Source organism: Pararge aegeria, chromosome 13, assembly GCF_905163445.1.
Source record: "Pararge aegeria chromosome 13, ilParAegt1.1, whole genome shotgun sequence".
Lineage (NCBI taxonomy): Eukaryota > Metazoa > Arthropoda > Insecta > Lepidoptera > Nymphalidae > Pararge > Pararge aegeria.
In genome coordinates, this window is record NC_053192.1 from 6,857,486 (window position 1) to 6,881,818 (window position 24,333).

Here is a 24,333-nt window from a genome sequence, read left to right on the forward strand (position 1 = left end):
TTTAGTATATTAAAATACATTTTTTATATTATAAATCAGTTATTCCCTTTTTTAAAAACATATTTTTGTCTCTAGTGGTGATAACAAATTCAAGTTGTCTGTCTGGTACTAATACTTGTGATGTCATAGGCTTAACATCTTTACAGTTTTTACAGTTGATATCAAAGTTTTTGATAACCTGAAAGAACATTATAATTACAATAAAAAACTAATTACACTGCTTTATGGAAGTAGTTTAGAATTCAAAATTTATATTAATTTAACTTTAAATGTTATATTACCTGACTAACAACCTCTGTCAGTTGAACTAGTGCTATCTTTTTTCCTATACAAGATCTAGTTCCCATAGCAAATGGCAAAGATGCTGATGGGATATGATTGACAATACTTTCTCGGCGTTGATCATTTCTATCCCAACGGTAGGGCAAAAACATATCTGGCTTACTAAAGTTTTGCTCATCACGGCCAGATGAATAAATTGAAGCTATAATTGGAGTCTGTAATATATAAAATATTAACTTAAAACCAGATTAACTATAGTGGACCCCCAGTAGTCCGACAAACATTTTGCAGGGCAGTTTCGAACTATCTAATTCGTCGGATTATAGAGTACTGCCTAAGAACCCCTATAGTCCAGATTTTTTTCCAAAAGAGTACCTTGTAATCCAACCACAATAGTGATGGTGCGTACAAGTTGTAACTTGTTCAATCATGCTTAGCAAATATGTATTCAATAATAAATAATTGACCATGTCGGATTACAGGGGGCGCCGGATTAGACAGGGGCCGGACTACCGGGGGTCCACTGTATTTTATTACTAAGGTAAAACTTTTCTTATTCTATGAGTTATTTCTTCTTTCATATGACTATAAGGATTTTCAATTTCACTTGGACATTCTGGTATTTTTAACTTTCTTCTTAAGGAAGGTGATAACAAACACAAGTTCTGAACTAGGCCAAATAGACTTGATGTTGTCCAATACAGACACATACATGATGGTACACTTGCTGCAACTGGTATCATGACTATGGAGAAAACCCTAAAACCATTAGTGAATATGTTATACATTCTCGATGGCTCTCGCAATTTAGACATTCTTTGTATTTCAATAATGGCCAGATTAGTCAAACCAAACATTACTGGGAGTATAAGAGAATGATCAGGCTCTGTCAAGTTTGGAATCCAACCAAACCCACCAACTTGTAATTCCATTAATGTAACCAGTGCAGATGGATCAGATCTTTGCATGTTAACTAGATTTCTGATCGCAAATGATATGCACACCCAAATTGGTATTTGAAACCATATCACTATTGTTGCTTTCAATGGATGACAATTATCTCTCTCAATAAGATTTCTCCACTGCTTTTTGAGTGACCTTTTAAATATTAGTACAGTTTGCTTGTCACTTAGATTATACATCTTCCTAGCTACAGCTGTCTCCTTTTTCAGCTCATTCACCATGTCTTTCAACTCTAATCCAATGTTTTCAACTTTAGCTAAAATGTAGTTCTGGTAAATTGTGAGGGGCAAAGTCATAAGTGCGCGAATCAGTATTGTAGATGTGATAATTGTTACCGACCAAGTAAGGCCAGTAGTTTCATGGAAATACAACAATCCGTCTTGCATGCAATTCACTAGACTGCTATTAGCTATACTGTTGTACGTTTGCTCTTGCCATTTCACAATTCCGTCTATCGATATACTCCTTTCGTGGTTACCAATCGGAAATAGTATTGTTTTATCAAACAAATATTTTTTAGCACCACTAGAACGCTCATATCTTCTTCTGTCTAGCACTTTATTGCAAGCAAAACTGTATGACTGAAAGCGGGGAACTAACGGTTTACTTTTTATGGTATTAAGGATTTTACAATAATTCATAATTCTTTAATTTAAATTAAAAAGTACAGAGTTGCAGCAAACTACAGGCAATTTTGCATTATATGATTATTTATCTCTGCTGTCAATGTCAAATCGAAAGTTTGAAATGACACAACACAGACTAGGTCCTATTATCTACGACAAAGCACAGCACTATTCAGAAATTTTATTTTTTCGATAAGAACAAGAACAAACCAGTGTTTCAAAATAAATAGAGTTTTTCTTTCGTCGGAACTTCAAAAGAGATCAAAAAGAGTTAATATGTTTTAATTACTGTATTCATCGTATAATTTTAAAATAGTTATATTTAGTACTCACTCCTTTTTTAAGTTTATAGTTGCCAAAAACAGTATCTTTAGGTAATATTCTAGTCAAAAATGGAGCTACCGGATACAATCTCATCGCTTCCTTTATAACAAGTTTTACAGTATGTTCTTTCTTTATACGAATTTCTTCGATGACATCGTAGTTTTGAGAAAGTAACAAAAATATCCACAGTGTTGAATATGCAGTCTAAAAAGACATAGAAATTACTTTATTATTTACTTAGACGTTTTGAGTAAAAAGAAAGGTTGTTTTAGTTAGATATTCCTACCGTATCGCCCGCTGCTATAATAAAATCTGCAACTATCCTTGCTATCATTTCATCTTCTAAGTCTTCCTCAAGTAGCTTTTTTATTAATCCAGTATTTTTGTCTTGGTTTTTGATCATTTCAAAAGCCATTTTTTTTGCTGTAAAGTTTTATTGTTATTACAAACACGTACATGTCTACAAAAAAGTATGGTAAAAAGGGCCAGAAAATAGGGTGTTAAGGTAACAAGGGCAAGTATTTGTTTTCCTATACCAACCTGTATTAAAATAAACTAAAAAAGGCCTTTTATTTCTTACTTTCAAATATAATGTTATCTACATTTTACCAAGCAATTGACGATGGATACTAGGAGTTGTATAATTTAAAAAAATATTTAGCAGATTGCTCATTACAATCGGCAGTTATTTTGTCGAACACCAAAATCTATTCACAATATTTTGAAACTAAAAGTTTGTATTGTATAAACGCTCTAATCTCGAAAACTTGGTAAATTAAAAAAAAACATTTTAAACTATCATAACGTGGAGTAAAAACGAAGTAATATTGACTATATTTTAATGCAATCTTACCTAAATGAAGTGATAAATCTACACTTTCCTTGAAATGTCTCCATACTTTTAGATTAAAATATTGGCACCATTCTACTGGCCATCCATACAACTTTGTAGTAGCCTGAAATATTTTTTTTACAGAGTCCGAAAACATATTTAACATTGTATCATAGTGTTGACTATGTCGTATGGAATTTTCTCCTAGCAATATGTTTACAAGTACTGAAAAAAATTTTAAGTTTGTAGAAATTAATGTATAAAACTATATTTTTACGTCATGTGCTCTTTTAAAATTAAACCTACCATTTGTTGAGAGTCTATAAAATTCCGTCTCGAAGTCTTTAATTATGAACCCTTTCTCAGATCTTTCTTTTAAATCGTTAACAAAATCGTGTATGCTCTTTCTTATAGGAGCGCTTATCCAGTCTTCAGTACCTTCCCGTAGCAAATGCTTATTTAATATTCGGCGATTATGCAACCATTGCTCACCATTCATAAAAAAGAGACCTCTTTGTGACCCATAAATTTTTTCGTACAGAACCCATGGATCAGGCAATATATGCATCGGATATTTGCCTTCCATATTAATAAAAAGTGATTTCATAAGTAAGGGATCACTTATAAAAACAAGTTCTGTGCTCCCAGCAAGTCGTTCCGAAAAAATTGGTCCTAATTGCTTGTGTCGCGAATCTATATATTCGTGTAATCTGAAAACAAAACTCAATAAGAAAAAAATTTGCTTAAACTACTTTATTGAGAACTAGTTTGGACAATTTATTTGCCCGTGGGGTCTACCTCCCGAAGGGGCAGTTATTGTTTTTCGGGATAAAAAATAGCCTTTGAGAGAGAGTAGGTTCCAACTATAATTACCTGGAAGTACCAAACTGCATTTACTCCGTTCATTCGTTTCCACGTAATGTGCGAAAATACAGACAGACAAAAATTAATTGAAAATCTGTTTTGGATTCTCTATCGATATTTAAGCTAACCCTGATTAAAATTTTCATAAAATATTGAATGTAATGAAAAATATTAGAATCATCCAGTTTCAATTTCAATATAAGTATTGATATTTTATATATATTCGTACAAGTATTCAAATGTACCTACTTCGTCCCACCTCCAGCTGCAATAAAGTCTAATTTTGTCCCTATGATTGGTAAATATTTTGCATGGGGTATATCTCCGATACCCATTAATTTATCTTGCTGGATTGAAGTTCCTTTAAACCTCTTCACATTAAACCTTAAAGTTATCGATTTTTGAACTCGATGCATTTTTCCTGTAGAATATACAATTGATTTATCATCACTTGTAATAATAACAAAATAAAAACTAGTCAGCAGCAATAAGTTATTTTGTCTTGGCTGTAATAATAAAAGATTTTTTATATTTTAGGGGGCTAGTATCTAGAACCAAGTTAAAAAAATAATTTGTCTGTATTACCTCAAAACAAATACACGAATAACACTATCACTTAACTTTATTTTATAGACAGGCACAGGTCACACCGCAACACTACTTCTTATATTACAATGCAATGAAACCCGACCACTCTTTATTGTAATTTGAACATGAATGTCCGATCTCCCGTGTTGTAAGTACTTTTCCACCCAGAGCACATAAAACATGTAAATGTTGTGAATAATACATAATGCTATTAGCTCCAGAACAAAATATGGTAATCAAAATCGAATTCAGCGACGTTCTTTATCTTATACTCGAATCTTAACTACTCGTAGTTATTTTACGCTTCTTAACTGCCTTATTCTTCTAGTAGTTTAGCATGTTTGTAAATGGATCACGAGATTGAGGAGGTTTCTATTTCTAGCAGTAGCCCAAAAAAATGTTTAAAGCCGGAGTTCGGAAAGTAGGCAGTGCTTTTAATAATCATGGCTTAAACCTTATTTAAAAACTTATTATTTCTTAAATAAATTATAGATATGATAATAACTTTCTAATGTTAAGTTAAATTCATAAAGTTATTTTAGATATATCAATTATTTTTCTTTTTATTATTGATCAATAGCCTACTACGGTCCACTGCTGGACTAAACCCTCTTCCAATGGGATGCGTATGCCCATAATCCTTACGTTGGGCAGACGGGTTGGTGATCGCAATAGACGGTAGTAGTAGTAGTACAGGGGATGCTACTGCCTGTTTTCCCTTAGTCGCCTCAACTCTAGGACAACTGTATTCTGATCAACCGTAACCACACGGCATAATATGAGTAAGGAATATATTATAATTATTTTGGGTTACTTTCTAATTTTGTTCTTTTGTTTTTGGTAAGTAATAAGAGCTAACTAATAGTGCTATAAAGAAAGCCTAGTAAATTTTTAATTGTAATGAATATTTACAGTTTTAGTAGTATTACATAAATATGTTTCGTGTTGATAACCTCCTTGTTTATTAATTCTAAAGAGTTAAAGACGAAACCAAAACTAGGGACGAGAAAAATATTTTAGCCAGCAAAGACATACCATAAAATCAAAAGACCGACAGAATATCTTAGGCCCTAATATGCCTGTACTTACTTTTGACTTATTTTTTGTCGGTCACATTCGTTTCGTTCGTTTTCCTTTATTTAAAATTGTTATAAAAAATAGTCGATTATTTTTTCAAAGGAGATACTTGAAATGTAGCCTGTGCAAAGTTTTGTGGTCTGTGGTATTTGGTCGAATTTCTTATCCATGGCATGATGCAGTGACTTGTCAAATTTGTTTAACTTGAATTCATTCACAGATTCTCTTAAAAAGAATATTGTAAAATTAAGTGTATAGAAAGAAGAAATTAAAATGACAGTAAAAAATAAAACTGAGGAGCCCAAAAAAGAAAATGCCGAGCCAACACCAGCCCCAAACGATGATCTGGTAATATAATTTTGTTAGAAAAATTGAGAAATTAAATTCGTCATGTCACCATTATTGTATTAATATAATAATAACAAATTTCTTACAGTCCGAAGAAGATAAACGCCTTCAGGAGGAGCTTAATATGCTTGTTGAGAAGCTTACCGTAAGTTATAATGTCTGAATCTTCTTAATTATTTCTGATTGCTGTTCTAACCAAATTTTCTTGCAATTTATAGGGTAACGAGGTGGAACTTTATTTACCGGCCCTACAGATGTTGAGCAACCTCATAAGAACTTCAACGACTTCTATGACATCAGTACCAAAGCCTTTAAAGTTTCTAAGAGAGCACTACCCTGCACTAAAATTAGTGTATGATAAGATTACAGATGAAAAGACAAAGAAATTTTGTGCTGATGTAGTTTCTGTTCTTGCTATGGGAGTAAGTGGTGCCCCTGTAAGTAATAATTTTAATATAATAGGAATTAAAAACCATTATGAATTTAATTCATAAGTACATTAGTTTACATACATATTTTATGAAATCTTGAAGTTCATGTTTGCGGTATTGCATTTAAACAATTTCGGTCAGTAAGTTTTATGATGATTATTGATTTGCTTCTTTGCACAAAAAATTTAAATTCTGACTCAGTTCAATTTTAAAATTGAAATCATTGTGTATATTAGTAACAATTTTCAGTGTTTGTTTAATTTTATTGTTATTGGCTCTCTCAATCAAAAGCTTTATGAAATTTTAAAGAAGTAGAAGAATAAAAAAAAGTAATGAGCATTTAAGAACAATTCCAACACTATGGAATTTTAAAAATATATCAGAATAAGTGTCAGTTTGATAACGAAAAATAGTGTTCTTCTCTTCTTACATCAACTACAGACTCTTGAAATCAGTCAATTTGAAAATAAAATAATATTGAATCTGTCAGGTAAAATAAAATTGAATGAATATTATGTTAAACATATTTTAGGATGCTGCAGAAAAGCGAGAATGCCTTAAATATTGTCTGCTGGGGACAATGTCTAATGTTGGTGAATGGGGCCATGAATATGTTAGGTGAGACATTTTTTATTTATATATTCTTTCTCCTGAGTAAACTAGTAGTGTTTTACAACAGTCACAACTCATACAGAGAATATTTTTTTATGAAAATGTAACCCTATAATTTAAAATATTGTCAGATCAACCAATCAATATCTACCGTTGGTCATAAATCTCATAGGGATTTCCATGGGCTTTAGCCATTTGAGAGTAAACTCCATGTCCCAGTTGGAGATCTTTAAACACTTAAGTTCCATTAACTATTCCAATGTTTGCACCCCAATGCCTTGCTACTTGTACTTAATATTAATGTTACAAAATTCTTTTAAAATTAATTTGTATTTATACTAAATGTTATCAAATCTATAACCATTATTCAGGCAACTTGAAGGAGAGATAGCTGAAGAATGGAACATAGAAAACATGAATGCACTGATGCCCCTAGTCCGTGATGTTGTTGCCTTTGATATGCAGCACTCTGCAGAGATTCAAGCTTGTGATTTGCTTATGGAGATTGATCGTTTAGATTTACTCTCCCAACATATGGACCAGAGCAATTACCCCAGAGTCTGCCTTTACTTAATTGGGTATGGGTTATGTAGTTAAACCTAAAGATTATATTTTTATTGCTACATATTGTTCTTATTTATTTGATAAAATATAATTAACCAGTTTGTGTTTATTGATTAAAGCTGTGCCAGTTATGTGGTAGAACCAGAGTCAACACAAATTCTCCAAGGTGTGCTTGATACATACATACGTTTTAAAGAATATCCTCGCGCTTTACTGGTTGCAATGCAATTACATGACAAGGCTAAATGTGAAGAAGTCTTCAATTCTTGTGATGATAAGTAAGTATAATATCTAACATAATTACCATTATGATCAAATTACTGATAGTAATTAACTAGGTATAATATATCTTAAATACCTTGATAATATTTAAAAGAGTATGTTAATTCTTTTTAGCCTTACCAAAAAACAGCTGTGCTATATGTTGGCCAGACAGTATGTGCCATTAGATTTGGACGATGAAGATTTAAGGACTATACTGTTAAATGCTCATATAAATGATCATTTTCTAAGCTTGGGTAGAGAGGTAAGGAATGTATCTAACTTAATTTTTTTTCTTTTACCAATTTTATGGATAATTAATTAGTTTGCATAATAAAAAGTGCTTATTGAACTATTTATTATTAAGCTCAGTGTCAACAGATTAGTGTGTTGTTGACTGGATTTGGAAAAATAAAAATATTAATATATTTACAAATGAAATATTATGATATTTATACATATATAACTGTTGTACATAAAATCTAAACTGAACCATACTAAATGCTAATTTTTTAATTTCGAGATTTCCTTTAAAAGGGGTCTATCCCCTGTGTGAAAAGCACACCACTACTTTTTCATCTGTCAATTCAGTTAAGATTAAATATTTCTATGTACAACAGAATCTGCACCATTTTCTTATGTAAATTATTTCTCTAGCTTGATATTATGGAGCCTAAAACACCTGAAGAGGTATACAAAACTTGGTTGGAATCAGCTGGGTCAGCTCTACGACCGTCTTTATTAGCAGAACATCCAGTGGATTCTGCTCGGCAAAATCTATCTGCCACATTTGTCAATGCCTTTGTAAATGCTGGTTTTGGAAGAGATAAGTTGGTTACAACTGAGGATGGAAATAAATGGATGTATAAGAACAAAGATCATGGTATGATTATTTTGATGTGAATATGTAATGTTTTTAATTTCTAAGTATCAAGTGAGGTTGGAATCATATTTATAAAGCTAGAAACATACTACTGTGTTAGGGCACTTCTCTTCTCGGTGATATTGTGTCTTCTACCATCCATACTAATATTATAAAATATGCAAAAGTGTGTCTGCTAACTTTGCTACCTAAGTTTGGCTAAACCATAAAAATTCCAGGCCCTTTTTTGACAATAATATGCCCGCAAAGCCCCACATTCAAAGCATTTACTTCCTATACAGGCAAGTTTACTTGTGTATAGAATAAAATCTAAGATATATTACTTGTATGACAAAATAAATTGTTGCATCTGAGTTAAAATAAGTGTATTGAGATCACCCTATGAATAAGAGTTTCTTCCTAATTTTTATTTTGATGTAATTTTTTAGGAATGCTGTCAGCAGCAGCTTCTCTAGGAATGATCCACCTATGGGATGTTGATGGTGGTCTAACTCCTATAGATAAGTATTTATACACAGCCGAAGAGCACATAAAGGCTGGAGCTTTACTGGCTCTAGGACTTGTGAACTGTGGTGTGCGGAATGAATGTGATCCCGCACTAGCTCTCCTGTCGGACTATGTGTTGCATTCAAGTGCTAATTTGAGAATTGGCAGTGTTTTAGGTGAGTCTTTGTTTTTTTAGGTCCTTTACTACCTTTACTTTTTATATTCCAGTCTTATACCACCTGTGTCCAGCAGTTCTCTTGTGCTTGGTTTTCGTGTGCCATTTGGTCAAGCCATCAGACTTCATTGCTTGATTCATTGATCGCTTATCTATTCAAAAAAAAGAAATCAGATACAGTCACTTTATTTAGGTACGAGTTGCGTAGCGTAGGTACTATGCACGTGTCGGTCTTTTATCTACATAAGGTTAAGAATCAACAGTTAGAATGTTATGAATTCGTTTGTGTGGAAAAATAAATATGCTTCTTTTGATTTAATATTTCTACAACGTGATTTCTAGTGAAAAAACTTATGCATCCTTCAATATTATTTCGTATTTCTGTTACACGTTGTATATTGTGCATAGGTCTCGGCATAGCGTACGCGGGCACGCAACGCGAAGACGTACTCTCTCATTTGCTGCCGGTGTTAGCGGATACCGCTGCACCTCCCGAAATCTGTGCGCTAGCAGCCGTCTCCTGCGGACTTATCGCCGTCGGTTCCTGCAACGGTGATGTGAGTATTGATGGATTCATTACCTTTCGCAATTCTTAATTGAATCCGGACGGATGAACAGCAGCTAGCATGGCAACAGAAAAAATCATATTATATGGAATTTAATTGTGAAAAAAAAAATTATAAGACCAGCAGGTCAGCTAATAAATATTGGTAACACCTCTCGTAACTAATGGATGCCCCCTTTCATTCTTGTGTTAGTGTTACTTGCCTCACCAAAACTTTCTTCAGTCAATAGGTATACTAATTGTATACGTTGTTTTGTTATACTTTTCTTTTTTTCTATGTACTTTTTGTGGTGTGCAATAAAAGTATATTCATTCATTCATTCAAGGTTTCTCCTGTTAACAGGTCACGTGTGCTATTATCCAGCGTCTTATTGAAGACAACAAAGATCTGCACTCATCAACTTACGCTAGATTTCTGCACTTGGGTCTAGGATTGTGTTTCTTGGGTAAGTCTTCGACAAACTGAAAATTTTAGAGGTGGTATCTCGCGAAAACTGCTTTCCGTAACGCTAAACTACCCTAAGCCTTTTTTGACGGTTTTGATTTATATGGTTAGTGATTAGTATATAGTATAATAGTGATAATTTTAGAGCTTGTGTCTCGCCAAAAATTCGTTTTGTTACGGTTAACTACAATAAGCCATTTTTGACGGTTTATAGCACTTAGTGATTTATTTTGATATTGCAAGATCTAAAGAAGTATCCCTTAGACAAAAAAAAAATGTTTGTGATCAGGATGCAAGGAGCGTACGGAGGCAACGATGGCCGCTCTGGAAGTGTTGCCGGAACCGCAACAATCGCTGTGCCAGACCACACTGTCCATGTGCGCATACGCTGGTACCGGCGACGTACTCGTCGTGCAACAGATGCTGCACATCTGCTCCAAGCACTACGATACGGATGTAAGAGATGGTGAAGAGAGAATTTATCCGCGGACCAAATGTTAACAAACAAATGACAGGTTGCGAACATTTGTTAGGTTAGGTTATTTAAGTACTTTTAGAGGTAAAATGCATTTTATTCTTTAATTTTTTAAAAAGGCTTAAATTGAAAATTTATTTTTATTTTTACAGAAGACTAAAATGTTCTTTATCCGTTCACGTGAATGCCCCGTCAATTCGTTGTTTATTAAGAACATATCCAGCCTGTGGACATTCACTGCCGGACATAACCCTTTCTTATAGAATCATCATTTCAAGTCAATTGTCCTTTTGATTCCCGTTAGTCGGTCCATCGTGGTGGAGGGAAAACCCAAAAGCGCTCTTAACGACCATTTGTTCAGTCTCCACTGTAGAATCTTTTCGGCTTCTACGACAAGCATGGCATATCCATTGCCATTTAAAATTGCTGATGGTTAGTGCTATGTGACCTTGGTTCTTCTGAGGATGTCTTAATTTCAAATCTTATCTTTCTAACAAACTCCTAATATAGCTTAGCTTAGCGCTCTCCACAGTATTTGAGAAACAGTTGAGTAGTAGATACCTAGTTTGTTAGTGTTCACATTCCGCATCGTAACTTCATGAATGAGTTCATATATCCTCATAAGTTCACTGGTTCAAAACTTTGGTTTTCAGGCATCAAGGCATTGCCAATGAGTATACTTGACTTAGTTTTCTAAATGCAGTCCAGCCTAGCCATATTCTTCTACATACGCTTTTTCATCAAATATGGTTCAACTTAAAAGGATAATTTGGCTAAGCAGAAGTCACATGACGTAATTCACCACTATATACAGCATATTTTTTTTATTTTCAATGTGAATATTTTAATATGTCATACATGAATATATATATTTTTTTATGTTCTTAACGATACAGAAATTAATGGTTACAAAAGATTAGTCCCCGGAAAAGATAATGATGGGTACCCTACAATAGCTCTCAGCTAACTTGCGATCAACGTTCTCGCACTCGGTCCTATAGTTTAATTAAAATTCAAAAATCCATTACTTACCTATGCATGCCACACATTACGATATATTTTTTTTAATCCACGACAAGTTAGCCCATGACTGCAATCTCACCTGGTGGTAAGTGATGATGCAGCCTAAGATAGTAGTGGGCTATTATTTATTTAGGTACCTTTTACGAGTAGCCAAGATTTTATGCTCGGACATGGTAAAAAAAAAATATGTAAAATTCAGTGGAATTATATTTTATATTTATGTTACCGATACCGAACCACAAAAAAAAAATCCGCAGTGGTTTTAAAATTATTCTGTATAGTTTCCAACAAATACTTTCGACCGAAGATCAGTATGATGTTTATTCACTAGACTTCTAATCTAAAACTTTTTATAACCTCTTCTTTAGAACGAACAATCATCAACAGAAGACACAGCTTTTAAAAAGCAAGACAAGAAGGAATCTAAAGAGGCTAGTAGCAGTAGCGGCTCGTCGTCTAGTACATCAAAGGATGACAAGAACAAAAGTATGTAGTCGCAATATTAATATTACCGGTGCCTTATTAAGCAAACGCGAGGCTCGTAGCAAATTCTTTAAAAGAGCCTTGGATCTGCTATTGGTTCTCAAGTATAAAATACAATTCAATGCTCAATGCGTATCTTAAATATAATACGCTTTTGCTATATATAGGTTACAATTTTGTGGGTAACTAATAAGTGTAGTAAATTACTATACGCAATGTCTATATGTCTGACGGTCATTCAGTCAGGCAGAGATGAGTGGTATTAAATATGCGAGGCCCCCTTTCGCACGGGGCCCGTAGCAATTTCTACTCTTGCTACGTGCTTAATCCGGCACTGAATATTACTGTGTATATTTTAAACTACTAATATTGGATAGGTATCGCTATGGAAATGGTCTAATTAATTTTTAATGTCTCTTAACGTTACAGGCAAATCGAAAGAGAGCAAGAGCAAGGAAAAGGACAAGGAAAAGGAAGCTAACAAGGAACTGTCGTCAGTACAGGCAGTGGCCACACTGGGCGTTGCAGTCATCGCTTTGGGCGAGGAAACTGGTGCCGAGATGTGTACACGCATCTTTGGCCAACTGGTATGAAATTATGAAATTTTTTATATTTGCACACAAAATTGCTAACAATTTCATACCAAAATATATCTAACAAAAGAAAAGCATGTGGACAAACAAGGTTATGCCTCAGCACGAAGCCGCAGCGAGCTTCGGTGCTTGTTTTCAGGGGGACCCTGTGTGCTCACAGACGTGTTTGCGACTGCTTCATCCATGCAAAAATCTTAAGTCTATACATAATAAGAATAAAACACGGTACGAAATATAAAATTTACAGAGCTAAACTAAGAAGTTTACCACAAAGTCGGGCAGTGTCCATGGTATCTAGTACCATGGACACACTGCCCATGTTTTTTGGTAGAGATATTTTTTTATTTTATTAACCAGATCCTAACTAGCTATTTTCGATTTATCAATATAGGTCAGTAGGGTGGGTTTGAACAGCGGGGACGTTTCACGGTCAAAGTTACTTTGCTTGTGATCAGAATATATTTTCGGTGTACCGCGTTACATAATATCCGATAACGGTACGGTAAATATATGACTGCAGATATGGTTTTGCTCATGTATTATTTATAGTGTAGTGAAGCAATGATAGCCTAGTGAAGTAATGAGAGCCTTAGCCTTATAGATTAGCCTAGGTTAGCCCTTCGTGAAGTGATGAGAGCCTTAGCCTTATAGATTAGCCTAGGTTAGCCCTTCGTGAAGTGATGAGAGCCTTAGCCTTATAGATTAGCCTAGGTTAGCCCTTCGTGAAGTGATGAGAGCCTTAGCCTTATAGATTAGCCTAGGTTAGCCCTTCGTGAAGTGATGAGAGCCTTAGCCTTATAGATTAGCCTAGGTTAACCCTTTGTGAAGTGATGAGATCCTTAGTCTTATAGATAAGCCTAGGTTAGCCCTTCGGCTTCGCTTTCGGGACAGTCAAGTTTGATCCAAAGCAGTTATGTGCGTTATTAATTCATAGAATTGAATGCTTTAACGGTGAAAGAACATAGCGTAAGAAAACTTGTACGCCTGAGTTCTCCATAATGCTCTCAAAGGTATATCAAGTCTACCAATCTGCACTTGGCCAGCGTGGTGAACTACGGCCTTTCTCATTCTGACAGGAGACCCGTGCCCTATATTAAATAATAATAATAAATAAATATCGCAGTGAGCATAGCTTGTGTTATGGGATAACTGATAAATATTTTTATGAATAATATACATAAATACTTATAATATACCAATAAAGAGCCAGACACTGAAAAACATTTTCCAGTTGTGGGAATCGAACCCACCGCCTTGGACTCAGAAAGCAGGGTCGCTGCGCCAATCGGCCGTCAATAGTGGATCCCTAGTGTGTTGATAACCATAAATGAATTTTAAATAACAGGGACGATACGGGGAGCCGGCTGTGCGACGTGCGGTTCCACTCGCAATCGCACTGTGCTCCGTATCCAACCCGCAGTTGTCGGTAATCGACGTGCTCAACAAATACTCGCACGACTCTGACAATGACGTCGCTTACAACGCCATCTTCGCCATGGGCCTTGTTGGCGCCGGCACCAATAACGCAAGGTAATGTGTTGAAATTTGTGTGCTGTCATGTTTTAACCTTATAGGGTCTATGTATTGGTTTGGTAAATAAGTCAAATATTTATTTAAAAGTTAATTTCATTTTTTTTTTGGCTTACCCTCTTATGGAGAACAGCAGTTAAATTTAACCCATATCCCTTAATCAGTTTCTACGCGATATCTTTGCGGATCGCTAAATCGCTAATCGTCTTTGTCGGTAACAATCTACGACCGAGAAACAAGAGCTCAGGTTTGGAAGGTTAACATTAATATTATTAGGAGGTAGCGTAGATCTACTTAAATAGATCGATGGCTAAAAGTGTTCTCTGCACGGCTAGCATGGGCAGGAGACAACTATATCCGGGGAAAGGATATAAATTTATCTTCTCACACAGCTTTAACAACATTCAGATCACCGGCGCACACGTGGAAATAATATCCAAATAATATATGTGTATTAATAAACGTGGGTAAACTTCTCCTATTCCATGTGCCAGTAGTTTAGCAGGTTAATTATTATATCCCTTGTCAGGGGATATAATTTTTATCTTCCGTCCGTGCTAGCCCTGCTGAAGCATAGAGGGTTAAAGTGAAGTTTGCTTACTTAATTACTTAAAACAAAATTATTTACACCCGTCTTTTTCTCCAGATTGGCCACAATGCTGCGCGCGCTCGCACTGTATCACGGCAAATCACCTGTGCATCTATTCATGGTACGACTAGCTCAAGGTCTGTGCCACGCAGGCAAAGGGACTGTGACACTGTGCCCTGCACACGCTGACAAACGTCTCGTCAACCAGCCCGCTTTAGCTGGTTTGCTAGTTGTGCTTACTGCCTTCTTAGACTGCAAGAACAGTAAGTTTTCCACTGTACACCATATTTTAAAAACCCAACTATAACTTTGAAAAAGTATTACAGCCTTATTTAAATACAAGTTAAAGTAACAAAGAGTAACCGCTTAAATAACTCATTGTAAATTACATTTCTCCCAGTCTAACACTGACGTCGCTCATGAGCAATCTCTTTTCGATAATGTTGTTATATTTATCTTTTCTCTCATTTAATAAAAGCGCCAGAAACTGACATTGCACTTGCACTCAGAATTTGTTAAAAAAAAATCTTTTCATTGAAACAATAAGTTTGTGAGTAGTGCCAATATTTGATGTATATTTGTATCCGGTGTTATGTATATTTTTTTTTTTTTTTACAGTAATTCTTGGTAAATCGCACTATCTCTTGTACGTGTTGGCAACAGCGATGCAACCACGTTGGCTCGTCACCCTTGATGATAACCTCCAGCCCCTTAATGTTAGCGTACGTGTAGGCCAGGTAAGTTTACATTTGTTTTTTTTGAATTTTTTTCTTAGGGTTTCTAAATAAGGTAACTAGCCTACTAGATATTCCTAGCTAGACCAAATCTAGGGTGTTTTTTGAATCAATTTCCTATTTTACCTTCCTCAAAACCTATGACTTATGGCCTGCACCAGTGCTTAACAGATGTTCAACAAATTATTCCGCTAGACTATTGTTTTTTTAAGCATGTTTGTATTGTACTTGCAGGCTGTAGATGTGATCGGCAAAGCTGGAACACCTAAAACAATCGCCGGTTCACATACACACACTACACCAGTGTTGCTTTCCTTTGGTGAACGAGCGGAACTGGCTACTGATGAATACATCCCATTGTCCCCTGTCATGGAAGGATTTGTTATTCTCAAGAAAAATGAGGACAGTGTCATGGCATCTGTACAGTAGGGCACTTAATTGTATAATATATTATTAGTGTTAATCTTATAATGATGTCATTTCTTTCTTGTTTTTAAATAAACTATAATAAATGAATAATTCTTCATTCTTATTTTGGCAAGCTCATTCTTTAACCTATTGGGATACAATAAAATGAATAGTCTTGAAAAGTAAAAACCTCACTTTTCACCCTGTTTTGATAACATTTTATTTTTAGACTATGGCCTTTTGTGCCTGCAAGTGAATGCATGGGTGTAGTACTATTGTCTCAGTTGAATGTGACTTCTTTTTCAAATGCAATCCCCTGTTGATGGTGACTGTAGGATTTGAATTGTATCAAAAGATAGTCTCATTGTCTTACTGCTTATTAATTATGAAAGTAGTTGATCATGGTAAAAAAGTGAACAAATGTATTTGTGCATTTAAAGTGTTTTTAGTAAATTGTAAAAAAAACAAGTCTTCTTCTAAATCTTTTAGTTATTTTTCATAGCTTCCTCATAAACATACGGCATACACATAATATAACTAGCAGAGTTCAGCCCTAAAGTAATGGTATCTGTTTAAGAGGATAAATATGTTTGTAGACTAAACTACTTTACCAATTTTGATGAAATTTGCTACATACATCCACAAGGATCTCTGGATATTTTTTTGGGGGATTTTTCTACATACATTTTATTATATATTTTATCTATATTTTCCCCATTCTCGATAATTCTTCAATCTAATTTAGCAAAATACTCTTCGCTATTTTACAAATGCATAGAAATAGCTTGCATACTGTTGGACATATTACAACAAAACATTCCCGCTGTACTTACAAATAAAATGAAATTAACACAGAAATTTTTTTTATATTTCTTAAGTCATCATGAATCATCTATTGATGGAGACACTTTAGATTCAACTAGTTTTGATGGAGAAGATTTAGATTCAATATCTTTTGATGCAGAAGATTTGGATTCAATATCTTTTGATGGAGAAGATTTAAATTCAGTATCTTTTGATTGAGAAGATTTTGATTCTATATCTTTATCATTTTCCTCTTCAGTTTCCTCTTCACTAGATTCACCACTATCTGATTCCTTACATTCTAAATTATTGTCTGAATCTTTAGGTTTTTTTGCCCTAGTCTTTGATTTCTGTTTCTTCTTTAATCTCTTAGCTCGTTTTTTGGCTGTTTTCTCTTCTGCCTTACTTTTATTTTCTTCTATCTTATTATGGTATTCATCATCAAGTTTTTCCTGAAATAAAATACTGCAGTTTTAGTATGCACTTTTATTTTCATTTAATTAACCAGATTGAGAACCTGTTTCAGACACTCAAAATGCAGCATCAGTTTTTTCTTAATTGTAAATGTTTCACTATGAAATCATACACTAAAGTATACACAAGTTACTATACATCAGTTTATTATATTCAATAAACTCAGTTAGTTGATTTCTACAAAGTAGTTTCTACAAAATAAACTCAGTTAGTTGTTTTTTGTCTAACAAAGTTTGTTAAACAAAAAACAATATTATAAACTGGTTATTAACCAAAATTTACTAGTACCTACATTCAAAGTGAATCCCAACCCTGACATTTAATAAGAACAAAATTTAAAAAAAGATAAGTTGAGGGATAACAATAATTTGTTTCTTAAACCTATACATCAAGTCATTATATAAACAATAAGAAGTAGAAGTAAATTAACAATGCATTGCTTTATACACTGGACACATAGCTGTATTTGGCAATCAACTATAAATAATAATGCTAGAAAATGCATTAAATTTCACTACTGCTACAGTCACACAGTGGTTGAAATTTTACTGATTATGAATACAATTTAGCTTTCTGCGTTTGTTTCCATGCATTTTTATAAATACAATAAAATGTTTCTAATACCTTTTCACTTTTCTCCTGTATGAACTTTTGTCTTGCATATTCTTTTCTTCGTAGATGTCTATAAACGTGAAACTCTCCTGAACCAGCACCAGCACTAGATCCCATAACATTACGTACGAAATCCGGCGGCGGAGCCAGTGACTTTTGCTTAGGTCCATCAGGTATCATAACTGGTTTGTCCTGTGAATATAGTAAGACACATTTTTTAAACATTACTTCTGAATAATGGTGGAATAACTAATAATGAGCTGATGGTTTTATGCTTACGGGATTTTTCATTAGTTTTTCGAGTTTTAACCTTTGAAGATCAGTTGCATTTTTGATAACGATAGGTTTCTTTTCTTCATCTCCTGCTTCTTTGTTTTTTGAGCTCATGATTTTTTTAATAAGTCAATCGATTTGATGACTGTATAGTGTACGAAAGTAAATAAAATATTGTTTTCATATTATGAAATTACACATACCAAAACAAACTTTGTTCTGTGAGATGTCAGATAAGTCTAATGATTGGCTCAGTGTTGACACTGGCAGCACCATAGAGCAGATAGTTCTCAGGAACCGATTCACATGACACAGTGCACAAAAAATTTCCAAGACAACAACGCGTAAAAAAAACGCTAAAACAATCCAAATCAAAAGGTTAAATGTAATACAGCTTATTATTAATACACAGTACATAAAAAAAATTAAACACCGTACAGGAGCTATTTAATCATAGTAAAAGAAATCTTACAATATTTATAAGCCTTCGATTTTTTAGATATAAAAGCATCGATTCGTGGATTATTTATGTTTTAACTTTAACGATTTTAGCACAGCCCTAATTTCACCTTGCGGAGGTCAAACTATACTCGGCAACCGGCGAAAGCAATTTCCAATTTGCAAAGGTTAAAGAAGTCAACTTGACAAAATCTTCAGATTATTCCTAAAAGTAAGTACTGATAATCTATTATAAACAGTAATTTATTGAAAATATAGTAATCCACACAAATTAAGACATTTCTGATGAACTCAAACTGTTTTTATTTCGTGTTATCCGATATAATTCATTAGGTAATCTCTAGGGACCGTTTTAATCATTAGAATGTTCTAATGCTTCACTAAAAACAAATATCTTCGGTTTCACCTCGAACTTGCTATTTTCAAGCTATTCTCTGATGAAAAATATAAATTTGCCATTTAATTTCCTTTACAGGTGTTCATTCCAATCAACCAACAAAATGCCGATCAAATCCATCAAGGCCCGTCAAATCTTCGACTCCCGTGGTAATCCTACTGTGGAAGTTGACTTGGTAATATTTTATAAACATTTTGATTACCTACTTTTAAACCCCACCTAACTCTTATACATAGCACAGATGTTTCATATACATTGTAGATTTGAAAATGGTTTGTGGCATTTATATATCTTTTATTACCTATATTTACAGGTAACAGAACTAGGTCTATTCCGGGCAGCTGTACCATCTGGTGCCTCTACTGGTGTCCATGAGGCTCTGGAGCTCAGAGATAATGTAAAGGGTGAATACCATGGTAAAGGTGTCCTCACTGCCATCAAAAACATCAACACAACTATTGCCCCAGAATTGTTGAAACAGAACTTGGAAGTCACACAGCAAAAAGAGGTTAATAATAAGTAATATTTCTTATATTATTTAAAATTTTATTTGATTAATATTTAGCATTAGAAAGACCTTGGCCAGCAATCTGTGTTGGTGTATTTTCCCCCACAGTCTTGTCAAAAAGCAGGCTGGCGTCCAGCAGTGAGCCATTGATAGACAGGATTGTGTACAATGTAGATAATAAGTTCCTTGATATTCATATTTAGTCTGGCAAAATGGGTAAAATGACACATAGCTCTGAATACTTCCTCTGGTACTTGGTAGTGATAGCATCACTATTTTTCACATATATAATAACATAATTTGAGCTAAGTGTTACTTTGTTAACTGTTTTGCCCACATTTGTCTTGAAAATGTTGTTGACAATGTAATGTTATTAAAGGAAAGCTTAATAGTGTATAATTAATAATCGCAGACTATTTCTTTGATTATGTTACAATAATTGTAAAAATGTTTATTTGGAAAGCTAAACCACTTCTTATTTTGCTGTTAATTTAGAAACATTGTTGTTAACTGTCATTCACATGAGTTAAGTTTAGCCATGCACTGTTATTTTTATTTATTTCTCTCTGATTAAAATATCGTTAAATTATTACAATACTAATAAGACTAAATTGTATGACTTAAACAGATGAGTTTTATGATTTTAATTATTTCAGATTGATCAATTCATGATTGGCCTCGATGGCACAGAGAATAAGTCAAAGTTTGGTGCCAATGCTATTCTGGGTGTCTCCTTGGCAGTTGCCAAAGCTGGTGCTGCTAAGAAGGGTGTTCCCTTGTACAAACATTTGGCAGACTTGGCCGGCAACAGCAACATTGTTCTGCCAGTTCCAGCATTTAATGTCATCAATGGCGGTTCCCATGCTGGTAACAAACTGGCCATGCAAGAGTTCATGATCTTGCCTACAGGTATAGCCATTTTCACTAGTCAAAGGGTAGCCTCTTCCCTAGTTTTAATTGAAAATATTATTCATTTAATAATTTCTAGGATCAATTTTATGATAGGTAGATTTCCATAATAAAATCTACTAATAAGATATTCAATAGTTAACCATTGTCAAAGATGTTTGTTGCAGTACTTTTCTTTTGTCATTCAATAAAAAATCAAACTAACTAAGTTTCATATTATGGGTTATTTATTCAACTGCCTCTAGAAATAAAATTTTCTTTTTAAGGTGCATCCTCATTCAGTGAGGCAATGCGCATGGGCTCTGAAGTCTACCACCACCTTAAGAAGATCATCAAGGAGAAGTTTGGTCTGGACTCCACTGCCGTTGGAGATGAGGGTGGCTTTGCCCCTAATATCCAGAACAACAAGGATGCCTTGTTCCTGATTCAGGATGCTATTCAACAAGCTGGTTACACTGGCAAGGTAAAAAAAAGCATATTGTCTTATATATAAATATAGCATATTGTCTTATATATAAATATAGCATATTGTCTGATATATAAAGCATATTATTTTATGTTTTCAGGATATTATGTTTTATTCAACATTAACTTTTAATATTAGTTCAAATACAGCAACATGGTGCAATACAAAAGTAGCTCAAGTGGGATGAGGTATCATACATTTATGCAACAAACCTCTAGAGATTGGTGTTGTGTGAATTAAATTTTCTATTGCAGCATGACCAGCACAGACTACATACACTCGAAGCAGGGTCTTGAAAGTGCTAGGGTGTATTTGTATTTACCATACCTTGCATTTACCATCAATCCTAAACTGTTAGAAGCCTTTTAGGCAGTATTCTTCTTGCTACTTCTAGTTCAGATAATAGTCATATATTTTCATTTATATGCAGATTGAAATTGGTATGGATGTAGCTGCATCTGAGTTCTTCAAGAAAGGCAGCTATGATCTGGACTTCAAGAACCCTAAGTCTGACCCAGCTGACTACTTGTCATCTGAGAAGCTTGCGGAGGTTTACTTGGACTTCATCAAGGACTTCCCAATGGTGTCCATTGAGGATCCCTTTGACCAGGATGACTGGGCAGCCTGGTCAAGCCTAACTTCTCGTACCCCCATCCAGATTGTGGGAGACGATCTTACAGTAAGAAAACAATCTATTCACTGCTTAATTTGTTTCCACGATGCTTCTTCATTTCATAGGCCTTTAACGGTGATTACATGTGATTTACCGGTATAGTCATTTTCAAATAAACAGTAAAAAAAATCTAGAAAGATCTGTATCTTATTAGATTTCTTTTTTGGTTTGAAGCCTTTAATATTTGGATAATTTCAATATTTTTCAACAACCTTGAGTTTATAAAAATCTTTAGCAACTTGAAATGAACAAAAATTTTGCAACATTCATTAAAGTGGGGTAATTTTTTTAGGTAACAAACCCAAAACGTATTACAACAGCTGTTGAGAAGAAAGCCTGCAACTGCCTTCTACTGAAGGTGAACCAAATCGGTAGTGTCACTGAATCCATTGACGCACACTTGCTGGCTAAGAAGAACGGATGGGGAACCATGGTCTCTCACAGGTATGAAAGAAAACATACTATAGTCATCATAATGTATATTGTTAATTATTTATTTTTCTTTTCTCTAATATTGTTATTTTATATGTATTAATATGGGCTTTGCCTGAAATAAAGAGATTATTATTATATTACGATCGTCCTCCTCAAACTATTTACCTCCTACGGCTTGGTAAATGCCTCTTCATACAGAAGATGGTTAAAGATAATAGACTAAAATATATTTGATTCAATTTTAATATAATAAAATTTGTTATTCCTCCATAAATAAAGTTTCAGACTTGCATAGGGACAAAGTTTTCATGAAAACTGTTGATTTAGCATTAGTAAAAAAAGCCGGTTATAGTCATTCTTTCATATATAATTTTTATTTCACTACATTTGACTGTAATCTCACCTCTCACCTGATGATCTCTGATTATCATCTAACGATAAGGGTAACGGACTAACGGCTAACGTTTTAGGGGTCATTAAATCCAATTGTTTTTTAGGCAGCATCATACAGGAATGTTTAGCACTTGGTGGAACGTCTATGTGGGGTAAGGTGGTACTTGCCAAGGCTGAATCCTCTCACCAGACCAGACCATATTATAATATCAAAATCCGGGAGCTCTGGCTTATAAGACACAGCGTTCACCACTGCACCAAGGCCAAATAACGAATTAATTATCAGTTACCATCTCACAATCTTCTGAAGCCATATTGTCTATTATGCAAGGTTTAAATACAGCACGTGTTCTAATTCTCTAGGTCTGGTGAGACTGAAGACACTTTCATAGCCGATTTGGTAGTCGGCCTGTCCACTGGTCAAATCAAGACTGGAGCTCCGTGCCGGTCCGAACGTCTCGCTAAGTACAACCAGATCTTACGTATTGAAGAGGAACTCGGCGCCGCAGCCAAGTACGCGGGAAAGAACTTCCGCAACCCAGTTTAAATTGCAAACAACTTAGATTCAGCATTATCGAATGTTTTCACATATGAAGGGTTTTTTTGCCCTTTTTTTTGTAATACTATGTGTATTCTATATAGAAAACTCGTGTGTAGCTCGTTGAACGTGTATGTAACTGTGGATTTTATAGTATTCATAATCCGTACAAAATAAACTTTTTTAATAATAGAAATAAAATTATTTTTTGGATGGAATATGTGTCTAAAGTGCGATGCTTTTTAATTTTTAAGCAAAAGTGAAATTATAAATTATTATTATTTAAATATTAAACTGTTATTGTGTACTGTTTGGTTTTTTATTTACTAATATAAAAATTTATCCTTTTAAATAATTAATACAAACTGAGTTTAATTGTAGCGAAGACCAATACACGACGATGTTTGAAGTTACTACCTTGGGAAGGGGTTCACACCACTCCGCTTAACACTAACTAGTAACTTGACTATCAGGTTTATGTTATCTATATTAATATTATACAGAGGAAGCATTTGTTTCTTTATTGGTAATCGATAACCTCCGAAACTACTTAACCGATTTTCATAAATCTTCAACATTAGAAAGCAATTTTATCCAGAGTAACAGGCTATATTTTATTTCAATACTACTAAATAAGATTTTTCATTAGTAGGTACCTACATTATTCTTCTATTATTGATATTATGACAACGACTATGTTCTACATGAATACTGTCTTTAGAGCGAAAAAAAAGCCGCAAAACAATCGAGGTACCTATCCCATGAAATTAAGCCATAATAGCGCATTTTATATCGAAAAGAATTAAAAAAGATGATTTTCAATCTTCGTTAGATCCCCAAAAAACATTTTTATTATTAAGAAAACAATTATAACTGGTTGATCACCAGATTTTTTTTCTACCATAAAATGATGCCTTACTGCCTCGATGTAGTCTATTAACTTGAACTAAGTAAATTTAGTTTAGTTAGTAGCGGTGATAGACTTCGACTACACTCAAAGGGGGCCGAGTTTTAATCCCACCTCATAACTTTTCTAATTTATGTTGAAGCGATTAAAATATCACTTGCTTCAACGGTGAAGGAAAACATCGCAAGGAAATGCTGCATGCCGGAGAGCTCTTCATAATTTTCTCAAAGGCTTGTGGAGTTCACCAATACGCACTGGGCCAGCGTTGGTGGAGTACGCCCTAAACCCGTCACATTGTGAGAGGAGACCCGGGCCAGGGCCCGG

General features: G+C 34.3%; 5 protein-coding genes across 6 annotated transcripts; 2 read left to right on the forward strand and 3 right to left on the reverse strand.

The window, feature by feature from the left end:
- Nucleotides 1-5: 5 nt before the first annotated feature.
- On the reverse strand, nucleotides 6-5,463 carry LOC120628571 (cytochrome P450 315a1, mitochondrial). 2 transcript variants are annotated; one of them, XM_039897008.1, is made up of 8 exons: nucleotides 5,392-5,463; nucleotides 4,141-4,312; nucleotides 3,334-3,737; nucleotides 3,049-3,252; nucleotides 2,482-2,618; nucleotides 2,205-2,399; nucleotides 282-497; nucleotides 6-178 (listed from the first exon to the last, which is right to left on the reverse strand). In XM_039897008.1, exons 2-8 carry the CDS (start codon nucleotides 4,305-4,307, stop codon nucleotides 29-31), a joined length of 1,473 nt encoding a protein of 490 aa, XP_039752942.1. In that variant the 5' UTR covers nucleotides 4,308-4,312; nucleotides 5,392-5,463; the 3' UTR covers nucleotides 6-28. The 2 variants fall into 2 exon arrangements, with proteins under 2 accessions (XP_039752942.1, XP_039752941.1); XM_039897007.1 differs by lacking the exon at nucleotides 5,392-5,463 and adding an exon at nucleotides 4,477-4,563.
- LOC120628573 (cytochrome c oxidase assembly protein COX18, mitochondrial) lies at nucleotides 443-1,952 on the reverse strand. The gene has a single exon (XM_039897009.1). The coding sequence runs from the start codon at nucleotides 1,884-1,886 to the stop codon at nucleotides 819-821; it is 1,068 nt and encodes a 355-aa protein (XP_039752943.1). The 5' UTR covers nucleotides 1,887-1,952; the 3' UTR covers nucleotides 443-818.
- Nucleotides 5,464-5,725: 262 nt separating the features above from the next.
- LOC120628521 (26S proteasome non-ATPase regulatory subunit 2) lies at nucleotides 5,726-16,285 on the forward strand. The gene is made up of 18 exons (XM_039896900.1): nucleotides 5,726-5,904; nucleotides 5,993-6,049; nucleotides 6,123-6,341; nucleotides 6,868-6,953; nucleotides 7,319-7,525; nucleotides 7,631-7,789; nucleotides 7,908-8,037; nucleotides 8,430-8,655; nucleotides 9,084-9,317; nucleotides 9,725-9,873; nucleotides 10,225-10,327; nucleotides 10,616-10,782; nucleotides 12,193-12,310; nucleotides 12,737-12,894; nucleotides 14,246-14,430; nucleotides 15,077-15,282; nucleotides 15,638-15,756; nucleotides 15,988-16,285. The coding sequence occupies exons 1-18, from the start codon at nucleotides 5,830-5,832 to the stop codon at nucleotides 16,180-16,182; spliced, it is 2,793 nt and encodes a 930-aa protein (XP_039752834.1). The 5' UTR covers nucleotides 5,726-5,829; the 3' UTR covers nucleotides 16,183-16,285.
- A 722-nt stretch (nucleotides 16,286-17,007) lies between these two features.
- On the reverse strand, nucleotides 17,008-18,567 carry LOC120628728 (PRKR-interacting protein 1 homolog). Its single transcript, XM_039897309.1, has 3 exons — nucleotides 18,331-18,567; nucleotides 18,064-18,243; nucleotides 17,008-17,417 (listed from the first exon to the last, which is right to left on the reverse strand). Exons 1-3 carry the CDS (start codon nucleotides 18,436-18,438, stop codon nucleotides 17,043-17,045), a joined length of 663 nt encoding a protein of 220 aa, XP_039753243.1. The 5' UTR covers nucleotides 18,439-18,567; the 3' UTR covers nucleotides 17,008-17,042.
- A 309-nt stretch (nucleotides 18,568-18,876) lies between these two features.
- On the forward strand, nucleotides 18,877-23,380 carry LOC120628700 (enolase). The gene is made up of 8 exons (XM_039897267.1): nucleotides 18,877-18,994; nucleotides 19,259-19,355; nucleotides 19,494-19,688; nucleotides 20,345-20,597; nucleotides 20,864-21,060; nucleotides 21,494-21,742; nucleotides 22,029-22,180; nucleotides 22,928-23,380. The coding sequence occupies exons 2-8, from the start codon at nucleotides 19,284-19,286 to the stop codon at nucleotides 23,109-23,111; spliced, it is 1,302 nt and encodes a 433-aa protein (XP_039753201.1). The 5' UTR covers nucleotides 18,877-18,994; nucleotides 19,259-19,283; the 3' UTR covers nucleotides 23,112-23,380.
- The last annotated feature ends 953 nt before the right edge of the window (nucleotides 23,381-24,333 follow it).